Source organism: Semicossyphus pulcher, unplaced genomic scaffold (genome assembly GCF_022749685.1).
Source record: "Semicossyphus pulcher isolate SPU_LCO1_2020_fin unplaced genomic scaffold, fSemPul1.0.p SCAF_4, whole genome shotgun sequence".
NCBI lineage: Eukaryota > Metazoa > Chordata > Actinopteri > Labriformes > Labridae > Semicossyphus > Semicossyphus pulcher.
This window is the reverse complement of record NW_027211715.1, coordinates 1,609,077-1,628,763: the sequence shown is the minus strand read 5'-3', so window position 1 is coordinate 1,628,763 and position 19,687 is coordinate 1,609,077. Positions and strand designations below refer to the sequence as shown.

Sequence of the window (19,687 nt, the reverse complement as noted above, 5' to 3'; positions counted from 1 at the left end):
TTTTCTTTGGATTTTCAGTTATTGTTTGAAGTTGTATCTGTAGTCATCCATGTTTTCTTTGTTTGTAGTCGATTGCTTTTTACTCGCAACACTTGCAGAGACCGGAAAAGCAGCCGCTTGGCTCCACCTACCCACTCTGGCAGACCAACCACTGCTGGCTGAGACACACAGTCCATAATTTTGCAAATGCAAAGGCTTTCATCAGTGGGCCACATGCTTAATCACCATTGTGTAACCTCATTCAGCGATAGATAGTGACTTAACAGACATTTATTTGAATGAAAAGCTTCGAGATTATTACTTTAAATATAGATGCTAGGGATATAGTTGTGTGCTTCCATTGGGCCCATACAGGCATAGCTGTGAAACGCATATTAGCACTGCATTGTATCAGTTAGCATCAGAACACAAACACACAGAGCTGCTCTTGAAACAGAAACAATTATTTAAATGGTTAATCTGCACATTAATGTGTGTGCCACATTTCAGTTATTATCTATAAAGAAATTATAACTAGTAAGTTTTCACCAACTTAGCTAACTTGGCTACTAAAATAAACTCCTGCTGAGCTTTGTCCCTTAACGCTCATTTCCTGCTTCATTTTCATAGAGTTGTAGCGGGAAATTTACACCTCAACTCTCGAACAACTGCCTTTAAAATGTAGACATATACCTTCTCAGTCCGCAGGGCTTTTCAGTTCAATTTGTCCACGCTGCTGTTGGCTCTTTCCTCCACTAGAGAGCTACAAAACACCGCGCACACCGCACAGGAAAAGCGCTCGGGCTGTGACGTCATCACCTTGAGACGGAAGTAAAAATTTGTAGTCGTTAGAAATCCTGATAGTGACATGACAAAACAAACTGCTTTCTGAAATATAATAAAACAAGCCAAGTAGAAAAACAGGTGAGTGTTTTATGGGATCAACAACGCGGCGTTCAATGTTCAGGAGGGATGAGATTATATTTTGTATCGCGGGTTTGTGTTATTCTGTGCTGGTTTGAATGAACTGTGAATGAATGTTGTTTAGTGACAACGGAGCTAATTAGCGAGCTAACCTCTGAATTTAAGCTGTTTATATTCAATGTTTCAAACCTGCAGAGCGCTAAATACATTTTTAATATCATACAGGCGGCCGAGCTGATAATATTGACCTGTCATAACTTTATTGTCAGTGTGTCATCTGTCTGTGCGTCTGTCATGTAAATGATACTGAGGCCTCATCCTGAATGTCTCTCCTCATTTTACAATATTAACAGGTTTTTCGTGAAGTCTCTTTTGGTGAAACAGAAAGGATGGTAAGAGATTTATCATCTACTGATTTTCCTTTTTAAATGGACGCATACTGTATTCACTTATTTGTATTTAGACTAATTAATTATTTATAATAATGTCTTACAAGCAGACTGAAATGCATTTACTGGATTGTCCACTTTTTTGCTTTCGACAGCATGGTCGAGTTAAGATTAAATCTACAGCCCAGCAGGAGGAGGAGAAAAGAAAAGAGCGAGAGAAGAAACTGAAGATATATGTGGCTGCAAGAGATGCCTGCTTTTCTAAGGTTATATTAAAATACTCATTAACACCATATATACTTTATATTCAACACAAAATGGCTGGTAATCTGTACTCTTCAATGTGAAGGCAAAAAACATCAATACACTGTAGTATCAAGTATTACCTGTGTAAATAAAGCCTGATATAGCTTACCAACTATTTTCCTTTACAACCACGAACAAAAATTGTTTAGTTTGAGTAAAATCTACTTAGGCACAATCTCATCCCCATCATAAGACCTATGCACTAAATCCTCACAGACTTAATCGCCATCAGGTGTGCTGTGCGTGAATGTGTGAGTTAATAAGGGCTTGACATTATATACAGGGAGAAATTGGACATCATTGAGACATTGCACAATGTCTGGAAGCAAAGCATTACCATTATCAGAAAAGAAACAACACCAGACCTCAAGTATGTATTTATTATTGTGACATTTAGGTGTTTCAGCAAAGAACAGAGAGTCAGGAAAGCCCCTTAACAAATGAAAATCCTGTGCAGAACTTTACCTGGAATTACTAATAATTGTGCAATCAATATCCGCAACAGCAGATTGCTTGATGTTGTCACACGCAGATCAATCTCAGATATCATCAGCTATATTCTGAGACGATATAGCCTCTGGGGACACCGGTGAACGTGCCGGGCGGTAAGCGACAAACAACTTCCTGTCGAGACTTCCTTTTCCTGCTGCATTGTTACAGAAAGAGAAACCGTTCTCTTGTGATGTACTTGTTATTAACAGGTCTTACCTTCGCCCAAATTTCAACATCATGATGCAGATTCGTAAGAAGTAAAAATTCAAGCTTTGTCAGGTCTGTCCTCAAGAGGAGAAGAAAACGTTTAAAATGATAGTTTGTTGAACGGAGGTCGGATCAATATGATGCATTCAAGGAAGTCGGGAAATCGGAACGCTGAACGGCTTTCATGACAGCGTCAAGGGAATTCATCTCAAGTTAAATTTTAGCTCTAGAACAGATTGTTAGCTGTTAGCTGTTAGCATGCAGATGTCTGTATATAGAGATTAATAAGAAGCTAAATTGTCGTCAGATCACGCTGATGGGGTCGGGATGGCATTACGGCGGATTACGTCCCGCTTGCTTTTGCTCTCCTCGGGGACAGTTTTTCCTGCATACGCCGCAGCCTGCTGATACGTGATTGGTCAATATTACTTGGACTACAAGCGTAGTTCAACCAGATCGCTTGCCTTCCCGGAAATCCACATCCCTGCCTACAGATTCTGCTGTGTGGTCTGTTCTACTATGTAGAATCTGTAAATAGAGATTACACACGGATTAACTTTTGGATTTCTTCCACACCTGGTCCATGCTTGTGTAAATTTTTGTGGAGGGCGGGACAACCATGTTAAATATATCTTCAATTTCACTAGGAACTATGTGCGAGTCCCACAGGAAAGTTTGCAGACTTACAGAAAGGTTGGAGTTTGGAGTTTATCGGCATCAGATCCCTCATGATCAAGTGTCGATTTGAAAGTGGGACAGTCCTGAGCCCTCATGCACTCAGGGGAATGTTCCTCTCTGAATTGTTAAGTGTTGAAATTGGGATTGGGCCGTTCACCTTTCATCTTTCCTAGAGCATCAAATGTGTTTTTCAGCTGCTGAAAATAGCCCCAAATTGATGCACTAAAAACCTGCTGTCTTTTTGAAATGTTTACTACATACTACAGTATTATCCTGTTTGTAAAGATTTGTGTCAAGAAATGGACATTCAACTGAGAGCTACAGATGGGAAGGAAATTGGAATGTGTATAGAGACAGATAAAGCCACACATATGGCAGTCATAGTACTATATTATCTATTTAGCAGTTTCGATTTTGTTCTTGTCCTAATTTGTCTTGTGTCCTGTCTTTCTGCATCTGTGTCTGTCTGTTGCTCTGTGTGCTTTACCCTCCCCCTCACTTTGCCCTGCCCAGAGAAAGGAGGGTATTTGGGATGATGAGGCTCTCCAGATCACCCAGCAGCTTCTATCATCCAATCCTGACTTTGCGACCCTGTGGAACTACAGACGAGAAATCCTGATGCACCTGGAGACTGTGAAGTAAGCTCATTACCAGTTATGTCCTCACCAGTACATTCACTTTCTGGATAGAGAATCATCTGAGATGTTACAGGAGAGTGACGGCTTTGTGTCTTTTCCTCAGAGACGAGGATGAAGTGCAAAAGGTTTACGAGGCCGAGCTGTCCTTTCTGGAGTCTTGTTTGAAGGTGAATCCAAAGTCCTACGGCAGCTGGCACCACCGAGGTTGGGTCTCAGCCCGCCTGCCACGACCAGACTGGGCCAGAGAGCTGAGCCTGTGTGATCGCTGCCTCAGCCTGGACGATCGCAACTGTGAGTGATAGTCGAGGGAACTGCATGAAAGGGTGGATTTTATGAGACGACAAAGTTTTGATTGTTCTGCATTTTCTTGTATGTGACGTCTACGTGGGCAGTTGAAGAATATCCTGATAATGACAGAAGAAACCAGGCGGGTCATTAGTTAAACTGTAGAATAAAGTTAACTAACACGCGCTGAAGATGTCCATCAGAAATTACAGGAGTTGTTTTATTTTTTTTTTTTTATTAAAGATAATTAAAAACCATAAAAACACTGAATTAAATAGTTTCACATTAAAATTCAGTTTTGCGCCAACCTTCTTTCATGGACGCAGAAGGGGCTGCAAGCTAAGGACATGCTAACAATGTTATCTCAGTTTTTAGGGTAAAATTCTTTCAGTACTCTTTGCTTACAAGGTTTTTACTGAGAGCCGAATTACCCACAGGGGTCTCCTCCTCGGCAAAACAAAATTAACCGGTGGTTAAAGTCCGTCAAAATATGAATAAAGCACTTAACGTTTAAAACATGAGTGTTTCTTTGATGCTCTTTGGCCTCAGGGTCTGCGAGCTAACCTTAGCTCAGCTTGTGTCTCTGTCTTAAATGCTTAATTTGGTCAAAATAAATAATATGTTAAATATATTAAAGCCACCAAGATGTAAGAACAGTAGGGAAATATTCAACTGGCTGCTGCTAAGACGCACTTTTAATACATTATTTTCATCTGAAACGTGGGCTGCGTCCTACAAACCAGTGCGACCAATATACCAGTTTACTTCAATAAATGAACATTGATTCACATGTAGTGGCTGAACAATCACGTTTGTATATGTCACATATGAACTCTGGGGAACTACCAAAGGAGAATCTGCAGCTATACCAATGACTGTATATACAGGTGGACAACGCGTCTCCATCTGCTCCCATTGTACGTAATTGATGCAAAAATAGCCCCTGTGAGGGTGAAGTCATACGGAGCCAGAGACTGAGAAGTAGACAGCAAGGATCCTGCACGCCGGCGGGTTTAACAGCAGAACAGCTTCTCTGTGTTGGTCTGAGGTTAAAGTTCACAGGTATGGAAACTTCACTGACTGTAGTGATTGTTTTAGTTACGTCTCCTCTCGCGGATCGTCCTCCACTCTGCTCACCCGGAACAGATCGGCTGCAGGAGCCGAATTTGTCAACAGAGCTGCCAATCATCATTTTGACAGCATCAAATAACTAATTGAAAATAAACTTGTCAGAAAAATGAACACTTGGACGTAAATCAGCATGATAAGAACTAACTATAATGACAGAAACCATGTTTGAGAAAAATTTAGCGGGCGTGTATTTAGATTTTATAGTTTGACTCATGTTCCATGTGTTAACATGGAGGAGGCGGGCTTTATGAGCTATACTGCAGCCAGTCCGCAGGGGGCGATAGAGAGGGTTTGGCTAAACTTTAGGGAGCTGTCATGTCGTCCATCTTTTTATACAGTCTATGAGCTATACCAACTCACGGAAAAGTCTGCATTTGGCGCCCTCACGCACTGCGTGATTTGACAGCACTAAGCACTCACACAATTAAACTAAAGTCTCATCTCTTTTCCCCCCATTACTCACTGCGTATTCTCCCCTCTCTACCAGTCCACTGCTGGGATTATCGCCGGATGGTCGTGAAGGTGTACGGCGTTCCCGTGGATCAGGAGTTGGGTTTTACCGATCGACTTATTGGCTCAAACTTCTCCAACTACTCCAGCTGGCACTACCGCAGCACCCTGCTGCCGCTGCTCCACCCGGAGTCTCCGGAGCCCCCGTCACCGTGCCGAGAGCCTCCTCATTCCTCCCCTCCACCTTCTCCACAAACACACTCACACCGTGTCTGTGAGGAGCAGCTGCTCAAAGGTAAAGTTCACAATAACCCTGAAGGAATATTTGAGATGTGTAGTCAGCAATACCTCATAGTGACAACAGGAGGCAGTCTAGAATTAACAATGACTGTAGTAGTATGATTCCTTTAGCAGGAATAGATAGAGAACAACACTCGGAGGATGAACAGTATTAAAAAAGACATACTTCAGATATCCACAGACATCAAGTCAAAGCATACTGAAGTCTTCACTTAAAGTTGGAGGAATAAGAAAGCAGATGAAAATGCGATTATGTAAACCGGTCGTGTCAGGACTCAGGGTTTCATGATTTGACTCCATGAGCTTTCAATCTTCATCAACAAGATCAAAAGCAGTTTTTCTGCGGCTCTCTCATTATTATTTCTCTCCAGCCCGGCTTAATTGCACCATCTGAAGAGAAAATATCACTTCAAAGTAAACACAGCGTAGCTTAGCTGTAGCCCGCAGCCGTACTTCTGGAGACACCACGGTTCGTTCCAGAGAAACAACAGAAACAAGCTGTGGCACATTTTGTCTTCACAGTGAGACTCAAGTCAAACAGTGATGTTATAATGACTACGTTCACATCCACAAAATATTTTCCTAAAAATAAATCTGCCTGCTGAACTGTTTACATGACTAATAAACGTCTTTCACTAATGTTCCTGTTTACGTGCAGCTTAAAGACTGAGATTAACCCCGACTGACAAACTGTTGGCTAGTTTAACTACAACACACAGCTGACTGTAAACAGGCAAGAGGGCATGTGCGCACTTTGAATGTGCTGTGTGATGTGTGTCCGGTCCCAGTCTTGAAATCACATGTTTTGCTATCCAGGATCAGATAATCCGTCTTACTTCTGTCCTGGTTTTTCTAAGTAAAACTGGAATTTCATACAGATTTTTCCAGATGACCAAATCTGGATTACCAGAGCTCTAAATGGGACTACACATTACATGCTCCGTCCACAGGGGGCGCCAAACTCCGCACAATGAAAGCTTTAAATTAGACATTTGATGTTTGATATTGATGCTGTTTAGTGGAATATTTTACAGGGACTAAATCCCTTATTTTTTTACAACCTTAATGTCTTACTTACTTTACTCCTTTTAAAATTGGCCAAAAATGACGTTCCATTATTCCTTCTAAAAAAACACAAAATTTCGAACTATTCAAATATCTGTTTTTACGCAAGAAGACATACCAATACAACGAGAGAAAAACTAATGTGCAAAGAGTTATTTATTTAAACACAAACATGCCTTTTAAAAGATCAACACAGGCTTCATACACCTTGCAAATTAAAGAAATAAAATAATGAGTGAGAATCGCTCTGACTCTGACTCTGGCTGGGCTGGGATTTGAATTCTCCGCCATCAGTACCACACGCCACACGGTTGTTGTATTAGCTCGTTTCAGCTCGACTAAAGGTAATGAAATAAACATTTAAAGTGACGTGTGCATTCAGAAGAGGCTCCGTAACCAAGAGAGTGCACACAAGGACACACGAGAACGCGCTGGACAGCCGCGGTAGTGCAGATTTTTTTTCACATCGAATATTTACAGAGCCTCCCCTGGTATCAGCTGAGAAAAAAAACAGCCATGTGTAAGTCTGTTCTCTCGGTTTACAAATCTGTGCGCACGATTTATAATCCATGCCCACAGATTCAGAATCCGTACCCGCTGATTTGTAATGTATAGGAACGGATTTGTACCCACGATTTCTTTCTTCATAGAATAAGGAACGGACCGTTCCCACGGCCATAGGCGCCGATCCACGACTGTACCAGGGTTGTCTACACATGCTCGGGCCCCAAAGCACCCACGGGATCGGCGCCTATGGCCTCAGTAAAGGCTATTTGACGACCAATTTACGCCCTCCACGATCGATCAACTAGTGGCACTGGGCAATCTCCCCTCACTCAAGCTCCCTCTCACATGTCCGTTCTGATATTGTGGGGAGGCTTCACCTACTGAAAGTCACACATGCTCTGCAAACTTGAAACAGAGAGAGACACACACGCATGTCTTGCGCGTTGAAGACGGCTTAGGGCTGACCCACTCTGCGTTAAAGTTCCATTCGTTGAGTTACAGTTCCTATAAAGCACGTCTGCATGCTGTGAAGAGAGCGCCACCGGCAGAGACATAAATCGGCGCCTATGCCCACGGCGACCGCAGTAAGTCCAATTCATCTGGATTTAAGGTTAGATTTAATTAGTGTATAGTAAAAGCTGTGAAAAGTCAAATGCAGAACACTATATAGTATTAAATCCAGCCTTAAGTCCAGATAAATTGGACTTACTTGGTGGATGCGGTCGCCATGGGAATGGTCCGTTCCTTGTTCTCTGAAGAATTAGGTTTCATATTAGAATTTAGAATATTCATGGACAGCCCTCTTCTACTTTATATGCTTTGTCTTTGTGGAGAGATTCAGTAATCCAAGTGTGAAATATGAATAAATGTCGACATTATAAACTACACTGTAAAAAAAGTTTTTATTGTTAAAAAGTTTTAAACATTTTAAGCTACATGAGTTCCAGCCTGAGTCCTCCCCTCGGCTGGGATCACGACAGTCCTGAAGTCTTGGATCAAAGTTTCCCGATCCTTTTATCCAGAACAAAACTGGACAAACTGTTTTATCTCATTTCAGAATCCTTTTAGTCTCAGTTAGTTTTGAACTGTTGTGCCTTCAGATTACTTTTGAACAACGGGGCCCTGGTTGTAAAAATGTATATATATTGGACATTATGGACAATGCCAGCCACCCTCTGCACACCGTCATCAGCAACCAGAGGAGCCTGTTCAGTGAGAGACTGCTCCTTCCAAAGTGCAGGACTAACTGACTGAAGAACTCCTTTGTCCCTCATGCCATCAGGCTGTACAACTCCTCACTTAGGGGGAGGAGGTAACAGGGACAGACTCTCTCAACAGCGGTAGCCACTAATTCACCTCACAAAGTTAATAGTAGTTAACTTCTTTTATTCAATAGTAATATTTATTTATTTCTCAAAGGGTCATATGTGCAATAACAATCTGTCAATGTGCAATAATCTCTCACCACAGTGCAATAACCTAATTTAGTTTAATTGAACTATTACCCACTGTTTACTTGTACATTTTCTAAGAGCGTATATTTTATATATTTTGTTATCTAATTTTGTACTTTTTTATATATATATATATATATATCGATAGATAGATATATTTTGATCTTTATTTTTTACCCTCTGTGTGCTGATTCTTTCCTATTGTATTGTACCGTATAAGCTGCTGGAGACTGAATTTCCCAGAGGGAGTCATCCCAAAGGGATCAATAAAGTTGAGTCTAAGTCTAAGTCTAAGTCTATATGCATACCTGGAAAGCGCCCTCGTGGTATTACAACACTTACATTTTAGAGAGAATGTGAAATCTTCCACTCCGGGTTATAACCTCTAGCTGTGAGAGTCTTTCTCTGTGGAGTCAGAGGGTTTTGAAATCTTGCCTCCTTCTCTTGGGGGTCTGACGCGCTCCGTGTGTCTCAGAAAGGTTGATGGAATATTTGAAACCCACCTCCACCTGGTTTCACTGGCCCTTTTTGTAAGGATATTTTTGTTGTTGCATTTAATAAGGCTGGAGGCCATTTTTCATTGATGCTTCTCTCCTACGTGATGTGTGTATAACTAGCTCCCTTTCTGATGTGTAAAACAACCTGTTTGTTTTTCAGAATATGAGCTCGTACAGAACGCTTTCTTCACTGACCCCAACGACCAGAGCGCCTGGTTCTACTATCGCTGGCTGTTAGGCAGAGGTATGTGTAACAAGGATGATTATAATCAGCGCACCTTTCGTACAGCGGGAGGAGCTCAAAGTGTTTTCATACAGAGAAGAAAGAGGAGAATAAAACACAAACAGACACCAGCAGCAAGAACAGGAATCTGCTAGGAACAATAAATTACGTGAAAGTTGCTAAAACTAAGGAATGTATAAGAACATCTTCTGCATGAAAAGTTTTCGATGGCTGTTAAACACTAAATATTTTTCTGAAGAGGTTCCATAGTTTTGGTGCAGAGTTTAAAAAGTCTCAGCTCCTGATTTTCCTGTTTGATAGTTTGTATTTAAAAACTTGCTGCAGAGAATCTAAGAGGCCTTAAAGGTTTATAAATCAACTCGGAATAATAACTGTAGGGCGCTCCCAAACCTTTAAGAGTTTTATAAACAAGAAAAATAACTTAAATCCTAAAAGACACTGGGAGCTGGAGCGGGTCAGCTATATCAGGGCTGTTCTTCTGTACTTTTTGTATCACACGAGTTGCACTGAGTGAGTTTTCTTTCCCTCAGCGGAGCGAGAGGAGATGATCAGCTGCGTGTACGTCAGCCGGGAGGAGGAGCGAGTGGCCGTCGCCTTCTCCAGGCCCGTTAATGTGAGTGTCTTCTCCAAGTTTCATGAGACAAAGTTTTCTCCTTCTTTTTAACAAGCAGCTCAGTTTAACAGTAAATCTGAAATCAAAATCACTTCAGCATCAGCAGATCTGCTCACAGGGTTTGGACCACTGACTGTTTGTAAAGATGGAAGCCAAAAGTGAAGCCAAAAGTCTGTGCAGTAGAGATCGGCTGGTGGAGCCGCAGTATTGACGTCCTGCCCCTTCCTCCACCCAAAACACACATTTACCTTGTGGACTTGACATGTTGGAGCCAAAGACTGTATATATAGATGGATGACGCGTCTCCATCTGCCCTCATTGTAAGAAATTGATGTCAAAATAGCCCTCGTGATAGGCACTACCATCTTGCAGAGAGTGCGAGAGAGTTGCGCAGAAGAGAGCGGCTGGAGCCTCTGTAGCCACTTCCGCTAAACCAAAACACACACTTAACTTACCGAAGAACACAGCAAGGATCGTCGACGTGTTTAACAGCAGAACAGCTTCTTGTGTCGGTCTGAAGCAGATATTCACTCTGATGGAAAGTTCAATGACTGTAGTGTTAGTGTTAGTTACGTCTCCTCTCGCCGTTCCTCCTCTACTCTGCTACTCGGGAACAGAACGCTGCAGGAGCCCCATTTGTCAACAGAGCTGTCAATCATGAGGCCACGCCCCCTTTTTATAGCATCAAAAAACTAATTAAGCTATTCAGAAAAATGAACACTTGGACATAAATCAGCAGATAAGAACTAACTATAATGACAGAAACCATGTTGGAGAAAAATGTATTTGACGTGTATTGGAGGAGGCAGGCTTTATGAGCTATACTGCAGCCAGTCAGCAGGGGGCGACAGAGAGGGTTTGAGCTGTCATGTCGGCCATCTTTTTATACAGTCTGTGGTTTGGACGTAGAAAGGAGAGACATTTCAAACGTGAATATCAGCACCAATTGAAGCCAGCGTTCAGAAACTGATCGATCGCATGTTCACAGATTGAAACAGAAAACCGGCCGACAGCAACTGAAGAACGGACAGTCAAAGAGTTTTACTGGCCTTACTTTTTTCCTTTCTATTACAAATACTCAGTTCCATGACTGAAGTCATGACTCCAGCATTCAACTACACACTGGAATGTTTTACAAGAGTATGAATTCATACCAACATCATTCAAATCGGCCGACTGCTCACATTTCTCTGGAAGAAAATCCACTTCAGATGCTCCATTTTGGCAGACATTTTACAAAATGGATTTTCAAATTGCCAATCTGGCAGATTCAATATCTTTACCCTGGAGAACACCCAAGACAGATTTCATCTTTTTATCATTATTTGCACCATTATTCTGCTCTGTAGCTGGGACCAGCTCAGGCTGTCTGCAGCCCATTAAGAACAAGTGAGAAAATGGATGGATGAAATATCTGATCAGCTACACATGAAACAAGGCAAAAATCCCCTTAAAGTCTTCCTTAAGAGTTTCCTTGCCTTGTTTTCTCACCGGGCACAAATTTATTATTTAGTCTGATGAGCATTTTGCAACAAACTTAAAGGATACTAACCCAGATACCTCAGCACACCTTCAGACGTCTGGTGGAGTCCATGCCTCGACGGGTCAGGGCTGTGTGGAGGCAGAAGGGAACCTACACAGTATTAGGCAGGTGGTCATAATGTTATGGCTGATCGGTGTATTTTAATTTCAGTTTTAGGTCGCAGAAGTTCTGTCTGAGGCTTTTTAAGACGAATGTAAGCATGCAAAATAGGTTGTTAATACACTGAGGTTCACAGTTAGTCATGACATTTTACTGATACATGTGTGCAACCAACAGTGAAAACCTGTCTGCATGTTTGTACGTGTATATCTTGTGTTCACTCCGCCACCTCTCTCCCTCCCCCTGCTCTGTCAGGCTCAGTCTGTCGGCCTGCTGCTCGTCCTGGACGGTCAGCCTCAGAGAGTCGAGTGGAGGAGCGTCCACCCGCGCTTCAAACACAGCCCCGTCTGGGTATCCTTTTCCTCCTTCTCCTCCTTTTGTTACTGTGAGTCTGAACCGGTCCCTCGTGTGACACTCTGTTCACATCATACTTCACATGCCTCACGCTGATACGTAAGAGGTATGTGCACCAACAGAAAGAGAAATGTTTCATCACTAAACTTTGATAAGTGTTGCTTGACAGGAATGCTACTGTTGCCTCCTGAGACGTGCAGCGGGCTTCCTGTCATGGCCTCTGTTCTTTATAAGCTTGTTAAACTCGTACCACAGAGGACTCCATGTTTAGTCACACTGACAGCTCAGTCTGTTCTTGCTGCTGAATTCCCAACAGCATCAGGAGAGCTGGCAGGAAATGTTGGTTTACTCTGAATAGACTCATAAAACTGAATCATTCTGTAGTTATGTTTTAGTTTTAATCTAATTCCCTAATTAACTGTATTTTTCCGGGATTTTCAACCTCTGTTTTATTGTAAACAACATTTCTCCTCCTTCCAAATCAAATATTCACATTTCGGTCTTTTATTTGCAGAAAGTGACGACTGGATCAGAAAACCAAAAGATGTTCTTCAGAGCTGAATAAAGCAAAGAAACAAGTTCATGTTGAAACAACAGAATGTTTGAACGCAGGAAGAGTTCACAGGTCAATATCTGGTGAATAACCTGGTTTGTAATCTCAGCTCTCATGCCTCTCTGCGTGCTCTCCTCCGGTCTGTCACAGAGCTGCTGGTGACGTTAGGCCGCTCTCAGAGCAGCTCGGCTTTGTTCGATGGCTTGTGACCGTCCATCTTCCTCTTGATCACATTCAGGAGGTTTTAATGGGGTTCACATCTGGATCGGGCGGCCATGACATGCAGAGAGAGATGCTGATTTAAGGAACATTTGGAGTGGGCTCTTAATTTTCCAACGCTGTACAAAGAATGTAACATTTATCTCCATGTACAGACATTGAAGTAGACAAACACTTTAGACGACAACAACAAGCTTACATTAAACTATTAAACTACTACGTACAAGCCTGCAGATAAAATGTGTTTAAATCTGAATTAAATCTATTTAGTCTGAATGACTGGTTTTCATTGGCCGTTGAGGACGTTATATTTCGGTCACAGCTCCACCAGTCTGCTGCTCCTGGCTGTGAAGCGAGCCACAGACTGACTGTGCAGACTCACGCTGGGAGCCTGGCTGGGATCCATTTTTTAATGGTTGCTAATTTATTTAGAAACGTGTCCCTCCTCTTCTCTTGAGGAATAAATAATCCACACTTTGTCCTGTTTTGAACCTGAACACTGAATCAGATCTGTGATCTCCCTCCTGGGACAATAAGCGACGTCACTAATGAACACAACCTGACGGTGCACTGGACTGAGAAACACACTCACAGAGACTGCGCTCTGTACACAGGTGAGACCCAGCGTGCATCCCCACACGTCATGTTCCGTCACTGAGGTTTGCTTGTTTCCTCACACTGTGAACTTCTCCAAAGGTCGAGCTGAGAGCTGGTGTCGGGACTCTGCCACGGATCAGGAGCTCTTCAGGTATCGTCTCCTCACGCCGGCAGCACATTGTGCAGTTGTTTTTTGTGAGGATGAGGTGTGAGTGTGCTCTCTGTCTGCAGGAGTGAACTGTCTGTGGAGAAGACCTCGGTGTTACAGTCAGAGCTTCAGTCCTGCAACCAGCTACAAGAACTGGAGCCGCTCAACAAGTGTGAGTGCTTTTAAATGATTTACATCCACATGAATTCATCTGCTGCTCGTCCTCATGTTTTCATGTTGTCTGCAGGGTGCTTACTGACCATCATCCTCCTGATGAGGGCGCTAGACCCTCTGGGATATGAAAAGGAGACACTGGCCCATTTCCAAACACTGAAAGTGAGTACTGAGCATGTGCAGACTTTGAGTATGCTTTGAAAAAGACAGGAGATCACAGACCGAAGGCTTGAGTCAGTGCCTGATGTGTTCTGCATATGTCCTCATTCCAGGCCAATTTGTTTTATTAAACTGTATTTTTAACACATAATTAAAAGACAAAGAGCGTTAAAAAGAAACATATGGAGCGACCCGGGGCCGACTCCCACCCTCGGCCCCCTGCCGCGTGTCATCCCCTCTCTCTCTCTTCCCCTGTTTCCGACGCTGTCCGCTGTCCTGTCTCTTTATTCAACTCAAAATAAAAATATCTTCCACCAACATTTTGTTATTTTCTTATTCCTGGCACTTCTACTAAATGCTTGACTTCATCTTGACATTTAAACTCTCTTCAAAACTTTTCTCTGACATTTCAACATGTTTCTCAACATTTTGGCTTCCCGCCAAAACCCGCAGATACCAACAGGAACGCTCGTAAAGCGGCCGAGAAAGAAATCCTGCATGAACAGATTGAGCAGTGTTGTTAAAGAGATTAATTCAAAGTTTAATCCAAAAGGCGAGTGGACTTTGTTGAAGTCTTGAAGACGTTTCTCGTCTCATCTGAACGCTCTCAGGTTTATGTGAGCGCATGTGCAGAATGCATCGGGCTCTCACAGCTGTCCTGTTCTCCCTCAGGAAGTGGACTCTATGCGCTCTGCGTACTACAGCGACCTGTGCAGCAAGTTCATGATTGAGAACACCATCCTGAAGATGGAGTACGCTGAAGTACGCGTCTTCAGTATCTCTGACAAGGTTGGTAAAGAATTATGAAAAAAATGCTACGTTACTTTTATCCTCCTTTTATCATCGCTGAAAGTAATGTTTCGTTCCTTACAGAACCTGACCACCTTGTGCCACCTGGACCAGCTGTTATTGGTCACGCACATCAATCTGTCCTCCAATCAGCTGCAGCGGCTGCCTCCTCAGTTCGCGATGTTGCAGTGCCTAGAGGTGATACACCTGCAATTAAAGTCCAATAACAAGTCCTTCATAAACAATGTTTCTCTCCTTGTGTTGTGGTCGATTACAGCAGGACACACACGTGTCGACGACTCTCCTTTGTGCAACATGTTTGGTAATACTTCTTCTTCACACTCGCAGGTCTTGGAGGCTGATAACAACTCCATAGAGAACCTGGAGGGAGTTTATCACCTTCCCAAACTGGAGGAACTCCTCCTGAAGAACAACAGTATCCTTTTAAAGAAATCACTCTTCTATATTTTTGGTTTGCTGGAGGACTTCCCGTTCTGTGTTCATCCTGCAGCCTCAGTGTCAGAGAGGTCAATTATATCCGTGTTCTCCTCTCACAGAACCAGTGACTCAAGAAATGTGTGAATCAGCTCTGAGTGCTGCCAAACAACCGAGCGCGAGCAGCTGACGGCGTGTGAAGAGCGAGATGTGAAAGACGCGACGACCGTGTTTACAGAGTTTATAAATTGCAGAGACTCTTCGGCTCAGTGACGGAATAATTAGTTTTCACCAGAAACTTTTGTTCAGTGATTGCGTAAATACAATCAGCACTGACAGACTCACAAAGCAAACGGCATCATTACGAAGGGAAAAGACACTTAACAGCACATCTCAGACTCGGTCCCCTTCATGCCTCACTTCCTCTGATACACTCGAGTTAATGTGCTGTGCAGGTCGTGACTCTGGGGCGACAACCAGGTGATGTTGTTTGTAATGACTGAATTACAATTTCACTGCCTACCTGCTGAATGCGGGGTTCAGACCAGAAGTGAACCGAACTTCACTTTACATAACAACAAGCAGTGTCATAAAACCAAACCCCCATGTGTCTTGGTTCATAACATCACCTGTCGCCTCACACAGCTCGGTTAGAGTCCCCTCCTCCTCCTGAGCTGTGTCTGATGAACTCTCCTGCTGCTTCCAGCTCCTTCAGGCTGACCAGTGCCCAGTGTGATGAGCCGTTAGCTCGGATCAGTACCAGGATTTCTCTGATGGACACCAACTACCGGCGTTCTGCTTCAGTTGTGGAGCGCCTGTCCATCTGTCTCCGCTGAGTGGCAGTTTCACTGTATCTAGCAAGTCACACGTGGGCTGAGATCTGTCTCACTACAGCGCTATGAAGCCAAAACAAACAGATGTTACTGAGATTTAATGACAGTAAACAGGCTGAGAGGATGCTGAGAGAACTACATCAGGAGGCAGGTTTATTAAAAGTCTGTATTTAAGCTGTGAGGTCTGACTGCAAGACGACAAGCAGACTGTTTTTAAAATGCTCATTTTTTGAATGGAGTTTGGTTTGACCATTTCTGATGAAATCTCAAAAGGCTAGGAGAATCTCAGCACTTAAAAGATTTAGTTACGCTGCAGGGCCGGCTCAAGGCAGGTCGCCTAGGGCGTCACGTTGTGGGGGGCGCTGGCTTGAGCCTCAGACGTTTTGTGTGGAGCTTCGGGTGCGATGTTAAATAAAAGCCTGCTGCCAGATTGACGCCTTCACCCCCAAACTTTCTCTCTGCTCTGCTTGCATTTACCATCACTCTGCCGCTCTCTCTCTCTCTCTAACTTGCTCGACCACTCAGTCACTGCGCTCCTGCCAACAAAATTTACAACCAGAGGAGAGATGCGTTCAGGTCCAGGTTGAAAAACTCATATTTTAATAGAGGGGAGGGTAAGAAGTGTCATATTTTGATGTACATATATCGTACGTTCTGTTGTTTAATTAGTTTGCCCTGCTCGTCTAATCCCACAGTGTTTAATGTGATGCAGACAGACAGACAGGCAGGCAGCATGTGATGAAGAGAGAGAGGAGAGAGACAGCACAAACGTCAGAGAGAGAGAGAAGAGAGAGAAGAGAGAAGAGAGAGAGAGAGAAGAGAGAGTAGCAGATGATGACAGGTGCAGCACCATGATGCATAAACTCTATTTTAACTAATGGTAACACATTAATTTCACCTTAGCCCTGCTCTAGTCAATACATGTTTAAGGTTTAAGCAGTTGAGGTACACACTTTAAAATGTTTACTTTGAATGTAAATAAATAGTGCATCAAGAGAATCCCTCCGACCTCCCCACTAAGGCCCCATAATGTCCTCATACCCTAACATATTGTAGTAAGCTCAATCTTTTGTAATATCAGATCCGTGTATTAAAAGAAAACAGTCGTAGTTTATCTGGACTGTTCTACGCTCCGTCTGCTCTCTGTATAAACAAAGAGCTCACAAGTTTTATATTTGGGGTTTTAATTTTAATCCCAGTGTCACATCTGACACGTGGCTCTTACTTTCACACCAGCATCCGTCACCTTCTTTTTACTGATACTAATGTCACTCTGCACAACAACACCAGAGGGCTTTTTTCCTTTAACCCAAATGCACAGAAATCTCCACTTTGGCAGATCTTCAGCCGCTGGCCTCCTGCCCCGCGCTGAAGCGCCTTGATCTTCGTGGCAACCCCGTCACTCAGACGGCGAACATCGAGTCTGCGCTGGCCGAGCTGCTGCCCTCGATCACAGACCTGCTGCTCTGATCCGCCGCAGGGCAGGAATCACTGCCATCACCGTCCCTTCGTCCGTTTGTCCTTCACATTCTCGGCCTGTTTGTTTGTGAAAGAGCGAGTGGGTGTTTTTCTGTTTGTTCCACTTGTTTGGGAGAGTGTCAATCAAAGTGACCCCCGAGCCTCTGAAAGCCCGATGCTTCAGAGCAAATGTCAGAAAGCTCTCTAACACCTTCAGTGAAATGTCTAGACTTCAGTGTGAGTGTCTGAGTGAGTGCCTAATAACCACTGTTGCATTTCTTCGTGTGTGTGTGTGTGTGTGTGTGGATGTCCTCAATACTACAAACCCATATGCATGCAGAAACACTGATCATGGAGTAAGTTTACTGTATATGGATCGGCGTGCAGCCTATCGCTTCTGTGAGCTTCAAACGGTTCGATCTAAAGAAAAGCTATTAACCAGAGCACCGCACAGTTCTCATTAACATTTTTTTAAAGGTTGTGTAAAGCATTTAATATATGACACTATACTGTTGCACAGTAAGTCACAGATCCAGTAATAAACAGCACACATTGTGTCACTGCCTTCCAAAAAGCTCCTCGCCTTTGTCGTTTTGTCAAAGAAAAATGAGCATCAGATTTACAGACTTTCCTGAACGCGTCATTAAAGAGGCGGTGTAGAAGGAGTGCCAGGGTCACCAGGTGCGTGACATCTGATTCAGCCGACAGTTTCATCATCCTGTGAGAAATTCAACTTTGCGACGCATTGAGTCAGTGTTTGTTTTTCTGGTGTCACTTTTTCCAAAGAAAACCTCCAGGTGAAAAACTCCTGTCAGGTGTCACACCAAACGTCGAGTGTCACACCAAAACAAATTATTAGAACAGAAGTGAAGTAATACCACACCTTGGCTCAAACACAAAAGGAAGGAAAACATTCCAGAGTGACTCTTTACGCCTTTAATTGACAAGGAAACGAGGTCAGAAATCATGTTCCTGCTAGCAGCTCTGTGAGGCTAAATGCTAATATCAGCGTGCTAATACTCTAACAGTAACTTTGCTAGCTTCATACCATAAACTACATGAATGGACCTAGCTTCTTTGTTTTACAAGTGAGGCCGACGCAGAGTGTCTTTGAACCTGTATTCGTTCTAACAGCCAGCAGGGGGCGACTCCACTGCTTCCAAGATAATTGTATTGATTGTATAGAAGTCAATGAGAAAATGGTCGTCCTCCTCTCCTGATTTATTCCCTCAGTAAACATTTTCCTCATGAGTTCATGGTCTCAATCTCTAGTCTCTAAGTCTTTTATCACAGCATGATGTTCATTTAGTCAGTGATGGTTGCATTCACAGTCAAATAGACAAGAAAAGCAGGGTAATCTTTAGGGCGGAGCTACCTGTTCTTGACAAGTTGCTCATATAGCGACCTAACAATGTCTTGTTTAGCTTAGTTTAAAAGTAGGACCATCTTATATTCGGGGTCTGCACTTTTTAAAGGCCAATACGTTCACAGTTAACAGTAGACTGCGTCTCTTTGCTGTAAAGCGAGTGTACCCCTCCTGACTGAGGCCAGCCGTCACTCACAGCTACAGAGCCAGGGGGATGAAGGATGAAGAGACACGGTGATCGTCCGGAACAAAGTGGCTCAAAAGTCAGCCGAGTTAACCGACAACTGAGGCGGAGTTATGATGCTAACTTTAAGATAATGGTCATCAGTGCAGCAGAGTCATTAAACAGCTGTCAAACAGCCGAGATAATGGTGTCACGCAGTGTGATGTCCAGAGACGGCAAGCCCAAAAAGATCGTCTTAAAAATGCTAACAGTCTTAGCTAACAGATGCTAACGGGGAAAATCGTACCGTGGTCCAAAGCGGAGTGTGTTACTGTCAAACAGAACGAAGGTCTGCCCGTTTCCCGAGCTGTCATCGAGCTGTTTACAGACTGCTCTATAAACAGGCCTCACTTTGATGGTTAATGATTTATTGAAATGTTGAAAAGCATTTATTTAATTCAAAATAATAAGTAACAATTTAATCTTAAAGATCAGACCAATACGGTAATATAAGTGGTTGCGTCTTTGTCGCTAATGTTTAGCTGATATGTTTACCCTGTTAACAGTTTAGTATGCTAAAACTTGCTAAATAGTGGTTAACATGAGCTGAGGCTGATGGAATTGGATTCTGTAAGTTA

General features: G+C 43.1%; 1 protein-coding gene across 1 annotated transcript; it reads left to right on the top strand.

Annotated features, from left to right (window-relative positions):
- Positions 1–828: 828 nt before the first annotated feature.
- Positions 829–18,765, top strand: rabggta (Rab geranylgeranyltransferase subunit alpha). Its single transcript, XM_069679973.1, has 17 exons — positions 829–903; positions 1,257–1,295; positions 1,448–1,558; positions 3,489–3,613; positions 3,717–3,904; positions 5,517–5,774; positions 9,463–9,546; positions 10,077–10,159; positions 12,057–12,152; positions 13,436–13,541; positions 13,624–13,675; positions 13,756–13,844; positions 13,920–14,008; positions 14,678–14,794; positions 14,879–14,992; positions 15,143–15,230; positions 17,384–18,765. Exons 2-17 carry the CDS (start codon positions 1,293–1,295, stop codon positions 17,530–17,532), a joined length of 1,752 nt encoding a protein of 583 aa, XP_069536074.1. The 5' UTR covers positions 829–903; positions 1,257–1,292; the 3' UTR covers positions 17,533–18,765.
- Positions 18,766–19,687: the final 922 nt, after the last annotated feature.

Excerpts from the sequence above, each read along its gene's own strand:
- rabggta (XM_069679973.1), top strand. Across the intron at positions 3,614-3,716 it reads ATGCACCTGGAGACTGTGAA|AGACGAGGATGAAGTGCAAA; the intron begins GTAAGCTCATTA and ends TCTTTTCCTCAG. Across the intron at positions 9,547-10,076 it reads TCGCTGGCTGTTAGGCAGAG|CGGAGCGAGAGGAGATGATC; the intron begins GTATGTGTAACA and ends TCTTTCCCTCAG.